The 23,253-nt window shown below is 42.4% G+C and overlaps 1 protein-coding gene across 1 annotated transcript in view; it reads right to left on the bottom strand.

Annotated features, from left to right (window-relative positions):
• Nucleotides 1-23,253, bottom strand: part of TIAM1 (TIAM Rac1 associated GEF 1) — a 331,093-nt gene that overhangs the window by 50,928 nt on the left and 256,912 nt on the right. Inside the window, 6 exon segments of the mRNA XM_032476437.1 lie at nucleotides 5,440-5,610; nucleotides 8,222-8,296; nucleotides 10,678-10,824; nucleotides 16,177-16,263; nucleotides 16,265-16,363; nucleotides 18,283-18,507. Of these exon segments, the coding sequence (XP_032332328.1) occupies nucleotides 5,440-5,610; nucleotides 8,222-8,296; nucleotides 10,678-10,824; nucleotides 16,177-16,263; nucleotides 16,265-16,363; nucleotides 18,283-18,507 (804 nt within the window).

Raw genomic sequence — 23,253 nt, 5'->3', positions numbered from 1 at the left:
AACAATTCTAAAGCAGATAAGGATTGAAATCTCCAGGCCTTCTCCACTGGTCAGGATGGGTCAAATGCTTTTTTCTATCTAGAAAGTCATTCTTAAATTAGCTTCGAGGAAAAGGAAAAAAAAAAAAAAAAGATTTTGAAAAGTTACATGGCAACATGAAAATGCCCAGCTAGAGAGAAAATGTTCTTATCAAGTCTTTTTTTTTTTTTTTAAGCATCCTTATCTTTGAGAGATTTATCTTAAAGTACTAGCACGTAAAGGTATGCCTGGAATCTGCTTCCAAAATCACCCAGAGCTGCGGGTGGAAACAAGTTAGTAAATGGATGAAACCTAATTTGGTAATTATGGAACCTCAGTGCCGGAGTTCAGGACACCGTTCCCTACTCTTTGGTAAGTCGGAAGCTTTTTCATACATATAAAAATCTCTTCACATCAAAAGCTCAACAGACGAGAATTATTTCAAAATAAGTGAAGTTAGTTTTTCACTAGTTTAATACTCTTTCTACTTACCCTCCCCCCCAAATGTTAAGGCCAAACTAAGAACATTCCAATAATTACTCCAATAATAGTCATTCAGTTACATCTAACAAACTCTTACGTGGGCAGCACTTCACTGCGAAGAGGGAAATTAATAAACTATAAATGCAATGTTCGGTGGGGTGGGGAGTGTGGCTACGGGGAAGGGGCAGAACGTGGGAGGTGGGGACAGTGGTGATCTTGCTTTTTAAATAAATGTTCACGCAAGACAGGGATCTCGCATTATAGAAAAGCACGCTTCCGGATAGTAGATGTGAGCTTGTTCTAAACACCTAGCAGAACGATGAGGAGGTTTCCTGTGGTGATCCTCGGGACCCTCCAACGTGCATCCTCTCCCGAGGGACGTGAGGGTTTGCAGCCTGTGATCTGAACACAGGCACCCCCGAGCCAGCACCTTCCTGTACACCTGGCTTTTGGGCTTTCGCCATGGGTCCTAAAGACCAAACGTTCGTTGTCTGCAGGATGCAGAACGTTGATGTCAAACACTCAGGGTGGATGGCTAAGCCAGGGAAACAGAAACAGAAAACTTCCCAAGTGTGCTACCTACTGCTTGTCAGAGCCACTAAGACCAACAAACCACCACAAAATAATCATCCCCAGGGCACAATGATAAGCAGGAAAGGCTCCCTCACAGAGACAGAAGCTGCCAGGGCTCCCACCGACCCTGGGTCCTCACTAAAGTCTTTAAAACTAGAAGCAAAATATTTTGGCTCACCATCTGTTTCCGACTGAAGTGGGAGGGAAAGAGAAGTGAAACGTCATGGGGTCTTGGTTGACAGGGACAAATCCACTCGGAAACCTGACTGTCATTATTAATAAACACCCGGTGGCCACTCCCAAGGGGGCTGCCACTTACAGAGTCTTCTGGAAACCAGACCCACAGAGCAACCTCATCTAAGAAGCTCCTGGTTCCTGGAACCTCGGAGTGAGAGAGAGGCGGCCCACTGTCAGGCACCAAGAACTTAGGGTGGTCCTGATGAAGCCTGGGGATCCTCGCCCCTTAAAAGCGACTGCGCTGAAAACATCTATGCAGACGCACAGAGAGCGTTAAACAACACCATTGTTAAGGTACCTCACTTGAAGAGTTTAACAAAGCAAAGAGACCAGAACAGTGGTGATAAAGGTGGTTCTTGCCACCCCGCCCCCCACCACGTTTTTCAAGCTTCGTTAAGTTACAATAATGTCTTAGTAACTTTAAAAAATAAAAATGAGCACGTACACTAAACATAAAAAGTATAATGATCTTACTTGTAACCTGGGAGTCCGTGGTTTGGTCAGCAAATAGTTACCCTAAAAATGGAACTCTGGACCCGTATACCAGTGTGTCTTATCATTTTGGTAAATGTTTTTCAATTATGAGTTCTCATTAGTCATGGCTGGTCTAACATAAAGGGAAAATCCTAATGAACTAACTAAATCGTTCATTAGAACTCTCAAGAGTTTCACGCTCCTCCAATATCTGCAAGTCAATATTAAGGCAGATTGAACATCATGTTCACAATGCATCTGTGGGCAAGAAGAATTCCAAGTACTAGTGCATATTTTAACACAGGGATTCTAAATATTTGGCCTGCTTTAGACTTGCCAAATGTTCAAGAGGAAATTCCCTATCCCAAGAGAAACTCAGGTAGGAAACTCCTCAGCAGTCCGAACCTGTCTTCCAGTGTTCATTGACTTAAGTTGCTTGAAAGAGCACGTGACTCATTTTGAGACAATGTAGCCACAAATGATGCCATACAGCGAGTATCATTTAGTTTGGTTGGCGTGTTTTCTGAAACTTGCCTCTTAATTATGACTACTTCAAAGGATGAAACAGCAAAACATAATGTAGGTCTTCTCAATAAATAGTCTGAGCCAATCACAGCAGAAAATAACGTGACCTTCAAGTCCACCATGCTTTGCTCATCCATTCTCTTCATATTCTTGCATGTCAGTCGAACTTGGAAACACAAATGCAGGCAGTTACTACATACAGACACCCACGCACACACACACACACACACACAAAGTGCTACCGCAGAATTTCCAAAGCTATTTATCCTCCCGTTCAAAGTGACCTTTTTTTTTTTTGAATGCCCACAGTTATTAGAACTCCCAAGGCCAGAGGCCTACATAGGGAAGGCATGGATATACGCCCATGGTCACACGTGAATTATAACTGAGTAGGAATGAATGAATTTTTTTGGCAATTATTTTAGTAATTGCAATGATCAGAAAGTATCTAAGACCCACAGGCCGACATGGTTACCTGCTATGTTAAGCAACAATCATTTTCATAACATTCATAACATGAATTGTCCATGAAATGGAGAGCTTGAAACAGTTACTGTACCAGAACTCGACTTGTGGCTCGGATGGCAGATGACAAACTGATGTGAAATGATGTGGATCAGACAGAATAGGAAAGAGAATGAGCTGAATGCAGGAGACAGAAGAAAGAGATCCATTATTAAATATTAGGGAAAGCACCCATCACCAACGTTGAGAAAGACAATAAGAAATAAAAGACAGACATTCTGACAATCACCTTTGTTTTCAGTCCCTCCTCCAAAGGAGGGGGGAAAAAATAACACTCAACATTAATTAGATCATTAATAACATGTGGCACTGTTTCCCCCATTATCTCTTTCCCTCCTAAGAATAAAATCAGCTCCACTAATTACAATAAAGTGTTTTCCAAAGAAGCAGCAAGCTTTAGAAGGCACCTGGCTCTGAGCACACTGTATAATTTATCCTACATGGGCGCTCTTCTCGAGACCATCAATTTCTTAAAGTGCATACACAAGTTTTCTGTTTTTAAACTCAAGAAGTGGAAGCTTGTTCCACACCATATTGGTTTTGTCTTTATTTCTATGTTTGGGAGGGAGGGACCTGAGGATCCAGGGAAAGTTAGGTGGGGTGACCTTTTATTATTAGAGAAAGGGATGTGTGTCTTAACAACGCCATCAAACACCTGTCAAGAGACAGAAAGGGACACTTTATAGGGGAACTGGTCTAACTCATGATCTAAAGATGGTCTCTAAGTTGCAGTGACAATATTATATCTCCCTCAGTCTCTTAGTTTCTACCAAAGCAATAGCTTGAAAAGTACCTAACATCACTCTTTTCCCCACTCACTGTTCAATTTGCCCCCAGAGTTTACTGCTTAACTCTGACTGACCCTCCGATTCGTGATGGGGTCTAAAGCCGATGTTCCCAGGAGGCTCCAAAGCAATGCTCCCCCTTGGAGGGACCCTCTGGAGTCTGGCTTATTAAAAGAAAAAAGGCCAGAGTCCTACTTCTGACACCTTCAGCTGCAGTTCTGAGAATAACTCCCACAGCTCTGCAGAATATTAATGGGTCTGTAAAGAATCACGCTAATCTATAAATAAAAGAATGCAGTAATCCTCAATAGACCAAATCTGTTAAGTAATTAAAATGAAAAATGTGAACAGAAATACCATTATCTTTAAAAAGCTAGAACTCGTGTACGTGAAGGAGTCAAAGCACGCAACAGTGTCTCACTTATTTTTAACACCTACGTGGGGGCTGAGTCTAGCTTTGTCCTGAAACAAATGCCCTTCTCCCTTTCCTCCACAGAGGACCACCCAATAGGCTTATCTGAGCCAGGGTGTTCCATTTCTCCTTCATATGAAGCCATATTTTTCCCTTACAAAAGTCCTAGTGATCCGTTTAAAAAAAAAAAAAGTACAAAAATTGCTGATTGCAGGATTACAGAACTGAGATACTTGCTGAGGTAGTGAAAGTTACTCCATCTTTATAAACCACTGTGTCAAATGAGGAGGTCCAAAAACATCATCGCATTCATCCAGCTTCTTCTAGGATAAAATTGTGACCGAAAAGGTTTCCACTTTCCCTTCGGTTTCCATCCTCCCCAGAGAAGACCATTTCACACCCCTAAGAATATTTTCTAGATCCTCCCACCCCTTACGGACCGGCCTTCCTGATGACTGACAGCTGCTGTAACCACCCGCTTGGCACAAAGCCCAGATGTGGCTTCAGAACCTCCTTTGAAAGTGACTGTGACAGTGCTGTGAGCTCAAGGCTCACTCTCTGAGCCTCACCTTCTCTGTCTGTACAATGGGGAAGTACCAGTTCTCTCTCAGACCTGATCTGACTATTAAATAAGACTTTAGTGCAACTAATTATGCAAAAGTAAAAACAGTAAGGAAAGCCCCTCTCCTCTTTCCCTTTCCTTGCTCAAGGCCATCCAATTCATCCAGCCATCCTTCAGGGAGGGAGAAAGAAAAAGAAACTGGGCTTACCTTGAAAAAGATCAAGTTTCTACAGCTTAAGGTAAAAGTAGAGGAAGTGAGCTCAATCATCTGTCACTAAAAAAAAAAAGAGGCTAACTGTGTGTTCATAGGAAGATGAATTTCCCATCATGGAGGTCAAATTCATATTTATTTCAGTTTTTCCCTACTCTAAAGATGCCCATGGTGTATCAGTTACTGTCAAAGAGCAGGTTACAAACAGTGCACATGATATGATGCCATTAGATACACATACATGTGTGCGTGTAGAAGCCAGAATGCAGGCACAAACACCAAAATGTTCACCGAGGTTATTTCTGGATTTTGTGAGTAAGGGTGGCCTTAATTTTCTGCTTTGGTCTTTACCTAAATTTTCTCAAATTTCTGCAATGAGCATATACTAGGCTTATTACAAATCTATCAAGTACACATGTTAAAAGAAGGAACTTAAAAGAATCTCTCTCCTGCCAGCACTGAAGAATTCACTAACGTGTACTATGCATATCATCACAAAGGAATCCGAAGCTGCTCTGAAATGAAACGGAGGTAGGCCTTAAAGCACCTTCCTGCGCCTCACGCTTCTGAGGGTCCGGGGCTTCCTCCATCTCTTCTTGTTCTCTCAAGAGAGCAACCCCCAGTAGCCTCATACCTTGCAGATCAGCTCCAGGGTGTCCCGGGCCGTGTCCCCAGGCCGGACGACGGTCAGGGCTGGCTGATTATTTGGCAGACAGAACCAGGATGGAGTGCAGTACTCGTGGACCCAAATGTCACAGTCAGGGTTGTGCTGGTGGACGCTGGGTAAGACCATTTCTTTCTCCCTCTGGGATAAGAAATAAAGTTAGCAGAGCAGCAAGTCAGTCTCTCAGGATCCTAGCTCCCCAGATGGGGCACAAGGATTATCCGTTCCTAGGAAAAGGGCCCCGGGCAGACGTGGCTGCAGTGGTGAAGGACAGAGGGGACTCCCCAGGGAGAGGAAGACGTTGTAGAGAAAGGAGCTTTCCTGGGGGTGGGGGAGAGGTGGAGTTCTCAGATTCGAGGCAGACCTCACACCTGATCCACGCTTCCTCGGGTGGGCACTGCATGAATGAGTGGGTATCAAAATTAGGAAGAAAGAAAGAAGGAAACGGGCCATCCATCCAGCTCAGCTTATTGCTATGAGTTCTTCCATAAACCCATTTCAAATTCAGAGCTGAGAATTCCTATGACCAGACTACCAGCCACGTGAGTTACACGTTTCAAAGGCAACAAAGCAAATTTTTAAAGAAAAGCTGGTGCTCTAGCCCTGCCTATTTACAAGCAGCATCTTTTGAGGGGCTCACATTTGACCTCCAGCACAACTCTGGGAGGGAGGCAGCTCCACTTCCCAGATGAGGTTCAGAGAACTTCAAGGATGAGCTTTACACCTCCTGAGGCTGTTGCCATCACTCCATCCTCTGTATCACTCTCCCTGAAGATCAGGGAGTAGCATCAAGTTTCTAAGAATGGGAGAAACTGCATCCTGTGTATGCAGTCAGCAGCTGGGTTATATCTAAGCCAGCTAAGCAGCTAAAGCAAAAAAACACTCCATAAGTTGATGACATATTAGGAGCCTAATCTCTCTGTAATAAGCAAAAAATAATTACATTAGGTTTCAGCAATGTAAAAACAATACTGATGCTTAATATGTGGTAAGTAATAAGCCCCGATTATTGGACTATAACCAGGCCACCGATTGGTATATAGGTATCCGCAGGTTACTGAGGATTTGCTGCTATCAGCAAATTACAAGAAGAAACAAATTTCCACAGGAAGTCTAGAAAGAAAAAAACAGAACAGATTCCAGAATGGGGGAAACACTTTCGTAAAGGCTACTAAACAAAATTCAATTGAAAAGACAATTTCAGCTCTGCCTTTGATGGTGTAGCTTTCATGGATAAATTGAACCCCAGGGAAGGAATTGTCAAAGCACAATCAACTTGCCTAAATCCCGTTAACTATCATTGGAATCTTCCCACTCTGTCCCCACGTGCCCCGTTAAATAAGTGCCCTTAGTACTAGAGAAACCCAAGTGTTGCATCTAAACTGCTCTTTGAGAACAAGGCATTCCAGCCAAGCAGTGGGATAGAGAGGAATCTTGGAAAAATGGAAAAACAAAAAACTGACACAGAAATCCAAGGGAAAAACTTGTGCAGTTTCCAGGATCTAGACATGCTCATGTTAAAAGTATACTGATAATGGTATGTAAGATGAATTTGCTAACTTCAGAAATGGCTACATGAACATCAGAAACTAAGCTTGGATCGGCACAGAGGGACAGCAATTTAATTTCATCAGATTTCATCAGAAACAGACAGATGCTCAAAGAGAGGGCCATGGATGGGTATTTCCAAGGACGGCTGCCTTTGTATCCACAATGACATAACCCAGGAATAGTTTAGGTATCAGACGGAGAAAAGGCCTGTACACGACGACTCCTCCCACCCCATCCCCCTGATAGCCAGAACTCCCCCCACTGCACTCTGGTTTCGGAGGCTCAGCTCCGTCTAAAACGTGGGGCGAGCCACTGCTTGGTTGCATGGCAACCGAGAGCTAAACTCTGTCATATTGATTCTGAGAACCAGAGGATCATACCAAGGTCACATTATCAATATCAGAACCCCCCAAACAAAGAGGCTGCTGGTATCACCATAAGGGTCTTTAAAACAAGGAAGGTCCATTTATTTAGAGGCTGAAAAAAGTGGCCTAGAAAAAAAAAAAATCAATATTCTTTATGGGTCCTCAATCAGAGCAGTTTGAAAGCTCCTTTTAAATCCAAGCACAAGGTTGAACCAAGTCTGTGAATCTTTAATTGAATACTTGTCTTGGGAGGCAAATGCATTTTTTTATTTTTCAAAGAGCATCCTATCATAATAGTTCTTTTTTCCCCCATACTTTTACCTTTTTTTTTTTACTGAGGTATAGTCAGTTTACAATGTTGTGTCAATTGTGTGTATAGAACAGGGAACTATATTCAATATCTTGTAGCAGCTTATGGTGAAAAAGAATAGTTCTTCGAAATTAATCGAAGCAAAACAGCACTGTGGGTAGAGAGGGAGGGCGGTTAGAACTCACCTCTGGAGAAGGAAGTTATATATGAAAGGAACTGACAGTGGCATAAAATCCTCAGCTACCCAGAACCCCAATGTTCTCTCACATTCTAGATGGAAACTCAAACATTCAAATGATAACTATTGAAAATGTGATGTCAGCAGAAGAATGTTCTTATCACTATCAAGTTTCAAACATATAATGCTTCTCCATCTCTTGTCAACCTGTTACATAATTTTAAAGGACTGATCATTTCTGCTTTTAATACTGGGTCTACTTAATTTTAGGATCCCAAGAAACCACTGCATTGTGAATGTGGATGCATTTGTGGTACTTTTATAAAAGGAACACGTGTTTATTTTTACCTTGCCATCTGGAACAGTGTCATCAAATATTCCCTCTAAAGATTTCTTTTCAGCCTCAGTTCCCTCACCGAACACCTGCACATACAAAAGTATCATCTTAAAAAGAAATCTAGGCAAAAGGGCAAATGAAGCATGGGAAGGGGGATGGAAAACAAACAGGCTATTAAAAAACATTATGAACGTTTGAGATAATCTTACGTCAAATTCTAAAGCAGGTAAAACAATTTATAGTAGCAGACCATGAAAAACATTTTCGCTATCTAAATCACTTCCCACATCTTGGATAATTTTTTTTTTAAAGTTGGCTTTTCAATCTGGATAATTTATCTAAATTGAAACAAAATAAACTTGCAAAAGCAATGAACTAGATTCATTCACAATGAAGAATTTCTGTTGTGGCATCATACACCTAATCAGCTAATTATCAATAATAATTAGTTTACTTTTTAATCCTCAGAACCTGAGAACATACATGTGTAATTATTGTATCACAAAACCACGGAAAAGCTTTTTAACTTGTCTATCCCTTGAAATTTAATGAGTCCTGCAAACTTAAAGATGGTTAAAATCACAGCAGGTTACCAATGCCACTAGGTGGTGAAAACCTAAACATGTAGACATGAGAAATTTTATATATTGTCTCTAAACCAAGCATATACTGTCAGGATAATATACACAAACTAAGAAAAAGCCTTCGCATCAAGATATATAGAAACATACAATCTCTATTGTATGTTTATTGTATGTACTGAATTAACAGTAAATTTCTATTGGTATACGTATAGCTAAATAAGTTTTTTTTTTAAACTCTTACTATAACAGAGAATAACAAGTGTTGCTTATAAGACATTATATGGTCCTTTGATTTAAAGAAATTAGTTAAAACGTTCTCTTGGATTCATTTAAGTTCGGTCATATATTTCAGCAGCAATGGACCATCATGTAATTTCAGCAGCAATGGACCATAACATAACCTGCACCCATAAAGCAGAACCCCACGGCTGAACTAAAGCTTCTGATAGAAGAGAAATTCAACCTGAGTTGCCAACTGTGAAGTCCTGACATGCATATATAGCCATGATCTGAGTCATCTGCAGGGACAGAGGAGGCACACAAATGACACCACCACCTCCCAGAAGAAGGGGAGAAACGCTGATGGTTAATGTCCTCCTTTGGCAGGTTTAATCAAGAGACATCTAGTCTCTCGTGTGATTTTTCTGATGAAATACTGACTTTCCTCTAAACAATTTCTCCTTCAGATTTATATGGAAGCAAAACCCCAGGTGGCAACACGTCGCTCTACTGCCACCAGAGGCCACAGGACAAACATGACTGCGCAGGCTCGGGCCCCCTTTCCATCTGCTCACTGGGTCTCCTGCACATTCCATTAGGGGTCCAGACAGGGTTTAAATAATGAGTTTGGGGGTCAGCTAAGAACTTAGTACATCAGCCTTCAGGATTCATTTCCCTTTTAAATGCCAGTTCTTAAGGACACAAATGGCTGGAATGGGTCAGAACAAACAACGGGACATCTTGTTATTGAATCAGTCAATGGACTGCTTCTCACTTTGCTTAAGGCTCAGAGTGAACAGGTCAAACTGGCAACCCTAGTCATGACCTCAAAATGCTCAACACCTCATTTTCCAGCCACTGCAGCCCAGGGATTGGACATTCTCTTCCTCCTGAAAGACAAATATCCATTTTCTTTCAGTCCCTAATATCTGAAGCAGTTCCGGACCCACCTGTTTTTCAAAGCCGAGGAAGAAGGATGACAATGACAGTGGAAAGAGAGTTTCCCAGAAGTGACTCCAGGAGGAAAGTGGCCCCAGCTAATAAAGAAGTCCAGGTAATGAGGCCGGAGCATTTGGTTATCAGAGGACCAATGATGCTGCATCCTAGGTGATGCCATTCAGGATGCACTGAGATCCCCTGAAGCCCTGGGACCTGAGTAGCAGAGAGTCATGGCAGGGAGTGAGTGCTGTCCGATTCCGGGTTCCTCACACAGGCAGGGAGAAGAACTGCCTATTTGATGTCAACCCCCAAAAGTCAAGGGCCAAGAAACAATCAGATATCCCGGAAGGCTGCCTTTGATCCAGCTCCAGGGGCAGCTTAGAAGACTGGTCAGGTGCCCACCTGGCTTCATCCACAAGCGCTACTTTTTCTCTGAAGACTGAGGAAGATGTGCACTTTCAGTGCATCTATAATTAACCAGGGTTTGAAAAGGATGCAGGTGAGAGGCTGGAGCTTGGTGGGAGACTAACAGCAGAGTTCAATGTTATGGGCATTCGTGAGCTAGTAAAAGCATCTAACATAACTCAATTCTTTGTGTCAGCTAGTTGATGTGAAATCATACTCAGTGTCAATCAAGGGACCACACACACCCACGCACGTCCATCCCAAAGTGAGGTGTCCACGGAGGCAACTACATCTGCTTTCTCGTCCACCCTGGAACCCACCTGATTGATGCTTGGGCGTCCCTGCTTCTTTTTGGAGGTAGTGTCCAGACCCCAAAGAGAAGAAAACCTGCTCCTTCGCTTGCTTGCGGATCTGGACATGGCCTGAGTACGTCTTCTGACTCCAGTTTCACCAGTGCGTGCGGCCACCTGAGGATGGCAAAGGGAGCATCACCAAGAGGGATGTGTCAGGACCGCTCACCTGTTCCTTCAGGTCCCACCCTCCAGTGACCACTCCCCCTCCCTCACGCCTGCCAACACTGACCCCACCACCCAAAGCGCCTCATCCATGACTTAGACCTATGGGGACTTTGAGCGCCCTTCCTGGATTCACAATATAAACAAAAGGTTGGCAAACTCAATCACTGTCTGAAATCATCAGTAAAAATACATAAAATAGAAATAAAGTGTATTCTATGTTTCCAAGAACTAGATGAGCTTCTGGTCACCCACTTGAACCCTAGCATCAAGTTAAATTAACCATACTTTCTTGAGAGTCTCTCCAAATGGTACAGTGCTGTTTCTCCACTCTAACAAAAACAAAACAAAACAAAACAAAACAAAACAAAAAAAACAAAACGGTGCCTAAGTGTTGGCAAAAATTGTGAAAACAGCACATGTTGGTTCCTGTGATTCCATTTTAAATCTAATTTTACCAATCTCTTCTATTTAGTTTTCTCAGAATTACACAAAATCACTTTCCTTATTAAGCAAGTGGTAGCTGTCCCTCAATATCATTCTGCCTTCTGCCCTAGTCAGATGTCACTGAGCATCTAGCCAAAAGATGGCTTATCTTCCTTGTAGCAGGGAATGGGCTTCTGATAAAGTTCTGGTCAATGGGAAGTAAGTAGAAGGGTTATTTACAATTTCCAGGACTGGTCCTTGAAAAGAGGGAGTTTTCGATTATCGTTCACTTTCCTCCATCCTGATGACAGGAAGGGCCACATGTTAGCTAGTCTAGGACACCTGTGTAGAAGCCTTTTAAGGATGGCAGAACTACTGGATGGAAGGGACCCAGGTCCACGAGGATAGTGAGACCACCGTACTAGCCTTGCATACCGTATGGTTAGGTGGAAGGGGAATATAAGCTTTATTTTGTTTAAAAAAAAGGAAGTGACACTCTGTTGAGATATTTGCAAGGTGCCAGCAACCCAGACAAATATTTCAAAAGGGAACACGCCAAATCTAAATCTGCCACTGCGCTAGCTGCTCAAGTCCGTGCAGAATCTGTGAAGACTCCATAAAGCTCTTCCCAGGCAATCACTCAGGCTTGAACTTTATCCTGTGGCTTGTAAGCAAAGTCGCAGGAACTTGAGGGAACCTCTGCCAGGAGGTCTCAATAGGCCACCCACGGGCTCTCCTTTCAAAAAGAGGGCGTGCCAGGAGGTACAGCCAGACTAGAAACGAAACTTCCCGCCTGCTCTTTGTTGCTGGAGGTACATGTCTCAGAACTTACTTGTCACAGATTCCCACACGGGCAGCTCCCAAAGTGACGGCTGCCAACTGGCAGCATCCTTGGGGATGAATGCTGTTGGGTAACACACGGAGCTTCCCCAGCAGTCAGCACGTTGGTTACAAGGTGCGCAGCCCTGGGGTTTTCAGTATCAACAGGGTAAACTGCCTGGAAGCCCTCTGAACAGACTGGCCAAGACCCCCACGCCCACTTAGAACAGGAATCAAAACAGCTTCTCTGTGAGGGTGTTAGGGGGGAGGTTTCCTCAAAGCAAATAAGAGGAGGGAGCTAAGAGGTCTCGTATTTTCTCAGCTTAGCGCATAAGAACAACCCAGATCAGGGCAGGTGAAAAGGTGGCATCCACGACAATGATGGGAACGCTCTCCCAGAAAGAGCGCTAACCTACAATTATACTCAAGGTGCTGTGGGGAACAGAGTCACACAGCAAAAGGCACATGTTTACATTAAACACGTAAACATTTTCTCTTCTCCATTTCCACCACTTTCTAAGCTAAAGGTAAACAAAGGTTGTAAAAGGAATAAATTATCATATGCTGACATACATAGATGCTCACGTAACTATGTCAATACCAGTTAAGTCTATCTTAGCCAAAATGAGGCTAAAAACCACTGAATAAATAATGCTAACGGTAAAAATTCTAGAGAAAAAACATCCATGGGGTCTCTTATTTATAAACAGCTACAGACAGAAAGGCAGATGCGCGTGCACGCACGTGCACAAACACACACTGCGCCGTCCTTCAGTACCCATGGAGAATTGGTTCCAGGACCCCCAAGGATACCAAAAATCCTCCCACGCTCAAGTCGCATTTGCATATAACCTACACACATCCCCCTGTGTACTTTAAATCACCTCTAATTACTTTTACTACCTAATACAATGTAAACTGTATGTACATAGTTGTAAGTACCATGTAAATACTATGGAATTCATTGGGCAAATTCAAGTTTTGCTTCTGGGAACTTTCTGGAATCTATTTTTTTTTTTAATATTTTCAATCCTCAGTTGGTTGACTCCCCAGACAGAAAACCTGGGGAAAAAAGGGGTCAACCGTGTGTGTGTGTGTGTGTGTGTGTGTGTGTGTGTGTGTGTGTGTATCACAGCACACATCAAAATCTGTACTTACTGTGTTTATCTGATGGCTTACTCATTTATTTTCCATCTCTCCCACAAGAACATAAGCCCCAACAGGACAGGAACTCTGGGGCCATTTGCTGCTATAACCCTAATCAGAGGACAGTAACTGACATGTGCCAAGCACCACATGTATTGAATAAATAAACAAACATCAAAAAGCAGAAGCAGAGGGCCCACATAACATGGTTACGCCAATTAAACAGTACCTCTTTAGTTTATAATTTGAGAAAAACAAGAGTTCAGAAGAGAAACTCAAACAGCCATAAATATTCTCAGTTACCAGCTGACCAGTTAGTTTACTCTGTTTAACAAATGAGCTGTTCATTTAAGGTTCTTATAGCAACGATTCTAAACTGCTGGGGGCCTTGTAAACTGCAAAAGTAACTGCTACCCCCAAGACAATAATGGCTCAAAATGAGCAAAGGGAAGGGAAAAAAAAGCTGGCAAAAGAACTGCTGGCCAAGAGCTCTAGAGTTTCTCAATGATCTTTGCCCACACAATGTCTCCCTTTGTGGCCGGAACCTGATTACTCTATCATTCTGCTCATCTGTGCAAACAAGAACAATGATAACCTTCTTTCAAAGAGTACAGCGGGGACCCTTCAGTTAATTACTGCAAATCACTGAGCATTATGGGAAGCCCTCCTGGTGAATGGTACTTAAACTGTAGCTCAGATCTCCTCCCCTAGCCCTGTTGCCCTCACACCTCCTCCTCCTCCCATGCCCCCCACTTAAAAGAAGGGAAAAAAAAGTCTGGACAAAGGCTAGATTGAAGAATGTTTCAATCCTAAGGGGGAAAAAATTTCTCTGGGGTCAAATGACAAGGATAGGAGGAAAAAATTAGTATCCAATAAATCAGACTGTAAAAATTCCCTGCCCAGAATCTTCTATAGGAGACAGAGCAACAAACAGGAACAGATACCCAACAGGCTGAACTTGATCTGTCTGATTGAAACCCCTCATGGAAAAGAGAAGTTTGCAAGGACATACAGACAGCCAGATGGGCGACACTGGTGCAGCTAGCAAAAAACTAACAAAGGAACAGAGAGTTGCATGTATGGAATTAAACAGTCTTCTTTAAAATCACTGACCAGAAAAACCTAAGAGTTACTTACCCTCCCACCCCCAATCTTCAGCTGGCCGGGTTTTAACAGCTTGCCCATCAAAAGAAAAGTACGCACAAATCACAGATATTGAAGATAGAGGAAATTAGACACTCTGGAGACAAATTATGGATGGGTAGTTCAGTGGCTTTTACTTCCTTGTCTCAGAGAGGTTAGCTCCAATGGCTTTGCAGAAAATAATTAAGGCATAGAAGTTTTAGGGAGACAGCAAAATTATTTTCTCCAAAGTCTATCAATTCCAGGAGAAGGAAAGAGCCACTTGGGTGGCTTAGGATTAAGTATTAATACTGATGCCACATCGTGGGTATCATAAGCTCCCTTAATAAAAATGCTTCCTTGCGGGGAGGGTATAATTCAAGTGGTAGAGTGCATACTTAGCATATCCAAGGCCCTGGGTTCAATCCCTGGTACCTCCTGTAAAAATAAAAACCTAAGTACCCCACTACCACAAAAACAAACAAACAAAAATTTAATAAAAAGTTTCCTCAATTTATGACATTCTCATAATATGGTAAATAAGAATTTTTTTTTTTTTTTTTTTTGCAGAACAGGCAAACTGAGATTTGGTTAAGTTACAAAGTGGTGTCCAGGTCTCAAATAACCCAAGAGCCACAAACTGAAAACCATTTGCAAGATTTATTCATCACAGCACTTTGACCCATCCCCATTAAAAAAAAAAAAAAAATTAGGACTTAATAGCTATACGGAGAGGTGGTAGCCAGGGAGACCAAGAGCTGAGCTGTAATTAGTAGAACAAATCAGGATGCCAGTTTTAATAACTCCAGAAATTGGTTTAAGACTTCTTTAAAAATGTAAATCTACCCTAATTATCTGAATGATGATGCTAATCTATTTATAAAGAACACAAACGCCTCTGACTGAATTACAGCTCTGAATTCAATTGAAGGGTACAGCTGACAGGGCGAGCCAATTGCCGCACAGCTAAGGTTCTCCAAAGCAGTTTCTGGGATCTGGGACTTAATATTTAATTCCACAGCAAATGTGCTAAGGTGCAGTACATTTTAAGTGGGTGTTGATTTGGATAGGCTAAAACCGTGTTACTCACACAGCAATTTTTAAGAAGAAAGGAGCCCAAAGTACATTGAGCTGTTCGCAATTTAGCAAGTACTTGAAATTACAGATTGCAAGCACACAGCACAACTATACAATCTGCCGCTCCGGAGGTCAGCGGAAAATTCTCTTCCCCAAGTAACTACGTATGTGGGGCTGATTAACATGGAAGATCTTGGCCATCCTGCAACGCATCCGGTATTTATGGCCACCAAAACTATGATTGAAAAATAGCGAAAAGGGAGATTTCGAAAGGGATCTATGTTCAAATACACAGTGAAGGTGTTTTCACATGGGCAAGTGAGAGAGAAAGAAAACACATTTTATGTACGAGAGAGCTAGCTCTCCACTTACCACTTCCATAAGGTTAATATAAAAATGTCTCTGGGTGTGGAAAAGATGACACTGTCTAAAAATCACGTGAGTTATCCACAAGCACTACATGCAAAGATCTCTGAAGGTAATACCACTCATATTTTCTTTGCACAATAATTGAGGGCCCATCAAGAGAGACTTAAGTAATAAATTTCAGAATAGATTCAAATGAAGATTTGCATCCACAGCTGAGGGAGGACAAATCAGAAATCCACACAGAGCAGTAAACCAGAAAAGCACTTCAGAGACTCTTGTCAAGTTGTGCCCAGGATTAACAGTCAAGATGAATGTTTCTCAAAAAATACCTTAGCTTCTACTCACCAGGGCATGAAAAGATGACACAGAAAAGATTCCAAGGCGGCCCATTGCCACTTTCGTTGGCCGACTTGCAAAAGCAAGTAGCCTCTTTAGGGTTCGGCAGCTCCCCACCCTGGAGACTAGCTAAATAGCAGCGGTAACGAAATAGGTCCATTTGGAACTGTTCCAGGTTTTGCTCCCAAACGAAGATCTACAGGGGTGAAAATATGGGAAAAGAAAGGGGAGGAAAGAGAAGACAAACGTTAAGAACTTCATCCTACACAAATGTTACAAATCTATGTGTTGTAAAGGTATTCATTTTAATCCTAAGGGGTAAACAACAGGGACCCTGAGTTTCTTAGGTAACAGCAGGTTAAGTCTTACTGTTTCCATAGTTTACATGTTTTTCTGCAGAGATCTATAGTCATACATTCGGTATGAGAAATAGAAAGGATATCCTTCATTGCTCTGTGTCTCCATATGATGGATTTCATGTTTGTGGGCATGACAGGGCCACCAGCTATGGGGTCTGGACCACAGAGCCATGGCAGAAGAAGTGAAAAATGGAGGCTATCCAGCACTGGAAAATTATATGACTTACCAGGAAGAAGCTTTTCATAGGAAGGCAGAGAAGAAGAAAAGTGACTTAAAAATCAGAGGAAAATAAGCCAAGAGCTTTGGGGAGGAGGTGGGTGGAAGCACGTACGGGGTGGGAAGTGGAAAACACTTAGATGGAGGAGAGCCAGACTCTGGAATACACAGTTCCAACCAGAGGATACCTCTGAGATAGTTCCACAGTTTTCAAAGAGGCAAAACAATACCCATCTCCTGAGGCTGATATGACAGTTGAACAAGATAATGCAAGAATAAGACTTGGTACAGGGCCTGGCATGTAGTGAAGGCTCAGAGATGTTAGCTGTGCTGTGGACATTGATTAATGGTTGGTTATCTACCTTCTCACTTCAACTTAAAATACAGTGCTAGTGTACACACCTATGCACAGCACTATTCACAAGAGCCAAATGGAAACAGCCCAAATGTCTACCAGCGGATGGATGGGGGATAAACAGCCTGGGGTGTATACACACCACAGAATAACATTCAGCCATAAAGGGAATGAAGTACATACGCTACAATGTGGATCAATCTTCAAAACATTATGCCAACTGAAAGAGGTCAGACACAAAAGGTCACATATTGGGCAATCCCATCTGTATGAAGCATCCGTAACTGGTAAATCCACAGAGACGGAACACCAGGGGCAGAGGGGAGCAGCTGTTCAACAGGTACGGGGTTTCCTTTTGAGGCGAATGACAGTGTTTTGGAACTAGACAGAGGTTGTGGTTACTCAACACTCTGAATGCACTAATTATCACTGAATTATATACACTTTAAAATGGTTAGATTTGCGTTATGTGAATTTCACCTCTGTTAAAAAAAAAACAAAAATACAGTACCAGGTAATAGACGGAAAGAATAGACAGAGAGAAATATGGAAGATCACATGCTGGTCCATGTCATCAACTGTTTGATTATTTAAATAGCATTTACTCACATAACGATTTCCTTCATATTAGGCAAAGTTTCAAAGCGGTACTAGATAGCTATCACTGACTTTAAAACAATTAAATAGAAGGCAAAAATGTCCTCTGTTATCTCAGTAAATCCTTCCTTTTTAGCATGAAATATACTTATGCTCATATACAGAAATTACACATGTATTTCTTAAAACACTCTCCTCCTTTTCTAAATTTAGAAGTCTAAATGTATTGAGGAGTCAGAAATGAATCCCCACCATAGCTGAGCACCAAGTCAACCTGGTAACGTGGGGGATGAAACTGCAGAGTTTCCAATTACACAGATCCCCCAAGAATAACGTGCCATTGGTGGGAGCGAGGGCCACCTCTATTAGATTTCCATCTTTCATTCAGTGTAATATTGTTCCCTTTAGCTCAAAACAATCAACTGTGAACAATGGGTGAGGAAAACTGACAGTCACAATAAAGATTTTAGCAGCCTGGATGACAGCTGACAACAAGATAACCGACGTTTCTCGATTCCGAGGCAGCAGAAAAACTTTAAATAAGACCTAAGGATTTTGCCCACATCTCAACACAGAAGAACAATTACCTGATCTAAAATAGTTTTCTTCTTCTTTGAATCGGTGACTGAAGACAGCTGCATCTCACCCATTTTCTTCATCTTTTCATCCATGTCAATCTTTTGTTCCAGTTTTTTGATTTCTGACTTCAGGAGTCGGAGCGTGTCTTCTTTGTGGTGGTGTCTTGCGACAGCGGCTGCACAGGCAGAGTGGATGGCGGTGATCCAGTTCTCCAGCTCCGTCTGGCTGGTGGTCTGTCAGGGGGAGCAGGGAGTTGGGGCGAAGAAGACACAGGCACTTCTTAGGAGATGAACCAGTGCATTTCCAGACAAGCAATGGCCGAGAGTCAAGGAGGCAGGTCTAGATACCCCATGGGGCAGGCTAACCTTTCTGACCTCCTCCTTCAGAGAACAGATAAAATAAGTTAGTCTTAGGTCAGACACCACCCAACCTCCAGCCCACAAGGGCTGTCGGAAATGAAGCCGCCATGTCTGCTAACCCAGTGTACTTATTGAACTCACTTGTTGCAATGGACCCAATGTCTGTGTTCCCCCCAAATTCAAATGTTGGAAACCTAACCCCCAGTGTGATGGTATTAGGAGATGGGTTTGGGGAGGTAATTAGGTCATGAGGGTGGAGCCTTTATACAGGGGATTAGTGCCCTTATAAAAAGAGGTCAACAAGCTTTTTTTTTTTTTTTTGGACCATGAGAATTGCCATTTATTCCCAAAGTTCTGAAGTTGCCAAAATCATCACCAAGGATTCACCGAGGGATGTGTAAGGGGACGAGGAGGCCCCGGGGGCTCCCTTCTGCCATGTGAGGACACAGCAAGGAGACAGACAACCAAAACCCAACCATGCTCCCACCCTGATCTGAGACTTCCAATCTCCAGAATGTTTAAAAGCCACCCGGTCTATGGTAGTTCGTTACAGCAGCCCGAACTAAAACACTCATGTATGTGATAATCCTATAGAGCTTAGTTTCTAGTTAAGAGGGTTGCTGTGAAGCAAAGGCCAGTTTTCAGAAAGTTCTGGTCAGTTCCAAGGGGGGAATGAGGCCGAGGGATATTACTGGCCAAAGAAGATGCAACAACCCTGCCCCCGTGAGCTGCAGTGACCTCCATCCTCAGGGCCCGCGCCAAAGACAAGCAGCCGTGACACCATGAGGGCTGGGAAAGTGGTTCAAGGCAGCCAGAAGCAGCACTGCCCCAGGGGACACAGGGAAGCATCTAGAAACAGCGATCACCCAGCAGCACTCCAGCCACTAAGAATGACCAAGTCAGAGGGGGTGTGAACACAATGTTGGACGACACCGCCAATGGGCAGGTGACTTCAAAGTGAGCTTGCTGTGACTCCGGGTGCTCTGAACATGGAAGGTGGAGAAACAGTTTGAGGAGACAGCTCATGTGTAACAATGTGCTATGACTAATTCTTTAGGAACTCAATCAATGACTATCCCCTTAAGCCCAGAGAAGTTTAATAAACACTCAGAAGTTAGCTCCACGGAACAAAGGGTCTATTTGGCAACCTCAATATTAAAGTAGCTGACAACATCACTTTTCATACACAAAACACTGGTGTATTCTTTTCCCTCTGATGCATCCTCTTAAGTTTCCAGACTCATTTGAACGATGACTTGCAAACAAAATTCTACAAACAGGTCATAACTGACATTTAAGTCAAGGCACCACCGCAGGTGTCTATACTATTTCTGAATCTCATCAGTTTTGTGTTCCACAAAGGAAACTGCATCAAATATTACAAATGGTGTCTGCCAGCAGACACACCTAGACAATCCGGCAGTTGTTAGATTTACAATGAAGTATTTGCCTGTGTCTAAAGAAGACTTTTCAATAAGCTAGAAATTCTCATAAAGAAACAGTAGAAGTAGCACCCAATAAAACAAATGGAATCATTCTGTGAGGACTGAGTGGAAAAAGAAGAAGAGATAAAGACACTGGAAGTCAAAGGTAGAGAAATTTAGGAAAAAAATGCACATGTCTGTATATGAGGATTCTCTCTTTTTTTCTTTTTCATTATGTACCTAGGACTTAATCATCTTATAGCTGGAAGCCTGTATCCCTGACCATCTTACTCTATTTCACCCACCCCCAACCCATCCTTTAAGAGTTAAAGATTCAGCGTAAAATGTTTAATATTTAAACTCCTCTTGGAAAGTGATTGCCTTACATTTTGCCTTTATATTATCACTTTAAAGAAAAACACAGAGTTTAAGATTCTCCCACATAGAAAACCACCATGCTTATTCCTGCCTAGTACAACCAAAATGTTTGCTGGTAGGGTCTCCTGGTGCTTCAACCTCCATGCATATTTTGCTAGGTGGGTTGTTTTTTCCTTCTTTTTTTATTTATTAGAGAAGGAATCAGCTCAGATGGGAAAACAACCAAGTAAGAATTCTTTCCTAAGAGAAAAACTTCTTAGAAAAAAAACACCCTATGTTGGTGAAGACATGGAGCAACCAGAATTCTTGAGTGCTGCCAGAGAGTACCCTGGTATAGCTCCCTTGGAAAGGTATTTGGTAATTCCTACTAAAGTTGAACATATACACACCTTATGATGCCCAAAATGCACTCATGGGTATATACCCAGCAGAAATGCATTCCTATGCTCACCAAAATACTCACCAAAATATATGTACCCCGAAGTTCACAGCAGAATAGTTTGTAATGGACAAAGCTAGAAACTATCCCAATACCTGTCAACAGTAGAATGGATGAATGGTGGAGGGTGCGAATAGCTCATTGGTATAGTGTGTGCTTAGCATGCACGAGGTCCTGGGTTCAATCTCCTGTACCTCCATTAAAAAAAAAAAAAAAAAAACTAGGGGAAAAAAAAAGAATGGAAGAATATAAAGTGTATAATCACACAGTGAAATACTACACATCTAGGAGAACGAAAGACCGGTTACTATACATTGTAAGATGGCTCAATCTCACACACATAACATGGCGGACAAGAAGCCAGACACCCAAGAGAATAGACTACAGGGCTCTATTTATGTAAAGTACAAACACAGGCAAAACGCATGTGCACTGTTAGAAGTCAGAAGAGCTGTTTGGTGGGAACGGGGTCGGGGGGTAGCATCTGGAAGGAAGCACAGGGGTGTCTCTGGGTTGCTGGCCATGTCCTGCGTCTTGATCTGGGTGCTGGCTATATGAGTGTATAACAGGTGGGGTGCCCAGTCTGTGAAACACCATCAAAACGCATACTTTTTGTGCACATATTTTATACTTTAATAGAAAGTTTTTAAAAGATCCTTGATATATTACATAATATTCAAGTATAATTTTTCTATAACTATCCTAAAAATATTATACTTCAGAGTCTATTTTCCATGTCCCTGGAAGGCTGTAATGGAAGTTCCCAACAGCAGGGCGTTCTCAGCATCACTCCGTTGTCCTCCAAAGAGCCTGGCAGCATCTGATAAACAGCTAGTCCCTCAAGCCAAAATATGCTTTCCCCTTTGTATACAACTCAGTGGAAACAAGGAGCTTTTAGATGGAGGGGAGCTGGTGTTTCACCCCGTGGGAATGTTTTGGATGAAATCCATGCAGAGGTAGCATGTGTCACTGAAGAGAGGATATGTCTCCCGTATAAACAGCTGGTGTGTCAACGCTCAGCGGGAGGTCAGTATCTACTCCCCAAGAGGATCCTCACTCATCTCTGCCTCCACTCCTCACCCCCCAACCCCGAGGGGGAAAAGGAAACACCTACCACCCTGACATAACATCTGAGGAACAGAAAGAGCTTAAACTCTTAATACAAACTCTGCCAAGTACAAGCTACAAATTTCACATTTTAAATAAATATACTCATTGAGAGGGGGGTCCAGGTGACCATTTCACAGATGAAGAAACTAAAGCCCAGTAAAATAAGGGATTACAAGATAATTTATTACAAACTCCAATCTCCACCAATCCTACACTTTTCAAAGAAATTTTGTAATATGCTATGCTCCTAAATCCCCAGTCTTCGTCAACTGCTCTAAAAGTCTAGCTGTGGGTTCTTTAGTGTTGTGTACTCATTTTAAGCTCTCGTTAGGGACACAGGAGGATGGAATTTTCCTGATCCCTCTGAAGTTAGACATGGCCATGTCACTTGGCTGTAGCCAATGAATTCGAGTAGAAGTGACACGTGTCACTAAACAAGAGCCTGACTCCTCCTATTCTTGTCCTGTGAAAGCACATGGCAAGATAGAGCTTCTGTCAGCCTTCGTGGTCCCTAAGTGTCCAGGATGAGATCAGCTTCACAGCCAACATTCATCAGACATATGGCAGGAATGAAGAGGTAGGTTTAAGCCAAGGAGATGTGAGGGTTGCTCCTTACTGCAGCATAACCTAACCCAACCTGACTGATACATTAGCAAAATAAGAATTTCATTTCAAAATAACTGATGCTTTTTAAATAAAACTCTGTATGTTACACTGTTAACCTCCAAGAGGAGCCACAGTCTGACAGGTTCTGGAGAACAAGGGCCTTTTGCTCTCTTCACTTAATGAAAAGAGAGCCCCTCCTTCCTTCCACCTGGGAAGGTCTCCATCAAACTCTCCAGTCAAGGGCAACACACTCCATTTTGATGTCAGAGAGTTTATGTTTGCCTCCCAGTTAAGGGGTAGAAATGACAGACATATACCAGTTGTGGAAGCTAAACATCCTTTCAAAGGTATATATGTAATCCTAACAAAATAGCTATCCTAGAATTTATTTATTTAAAAGAAAGGAAGATGGTGGTTGCCAGAGGCTGGGGAAAGGGGAGAATGGGGAGTTAGGGTTCAGTGGGTGCAGAGTCTCAAGTTCTGCAAGATGAAAAGATTTCTGGTGATGGATGGTGATGACAGCTGTACAACATTGTGAATGTACTTAAAGCCACTGAACTCTGCACTTAAAAACAGTTAAGTTGGTATGTTCTGTATATTTTATCACAACTTTAAAATTTTTAAATAAGACAAAATTAAAAAGGGGGGGGGGACATGCCAAGC

The sequence above is a fragment of the Camelus ferus genome, chromosome 1 (assembly GCF_009834535.1).
Source record: "Camelus ferus isolate YT-003-E chromosome 1, BCGSAC_Cfer_1.0, whole genome shotgun sequence".
Classification (NCBI taxonomy): Eukaryota; Metazoa; Chordata; class Mammalia; order Artiodactyla; family Camelidae; genus Camelus; species Camelus ferus.
The sequence above is the reverse complement of the archived record's forward strand: the minus strand, read 5'-3'. Positions and strand labels throughout refer to the sequence as shown.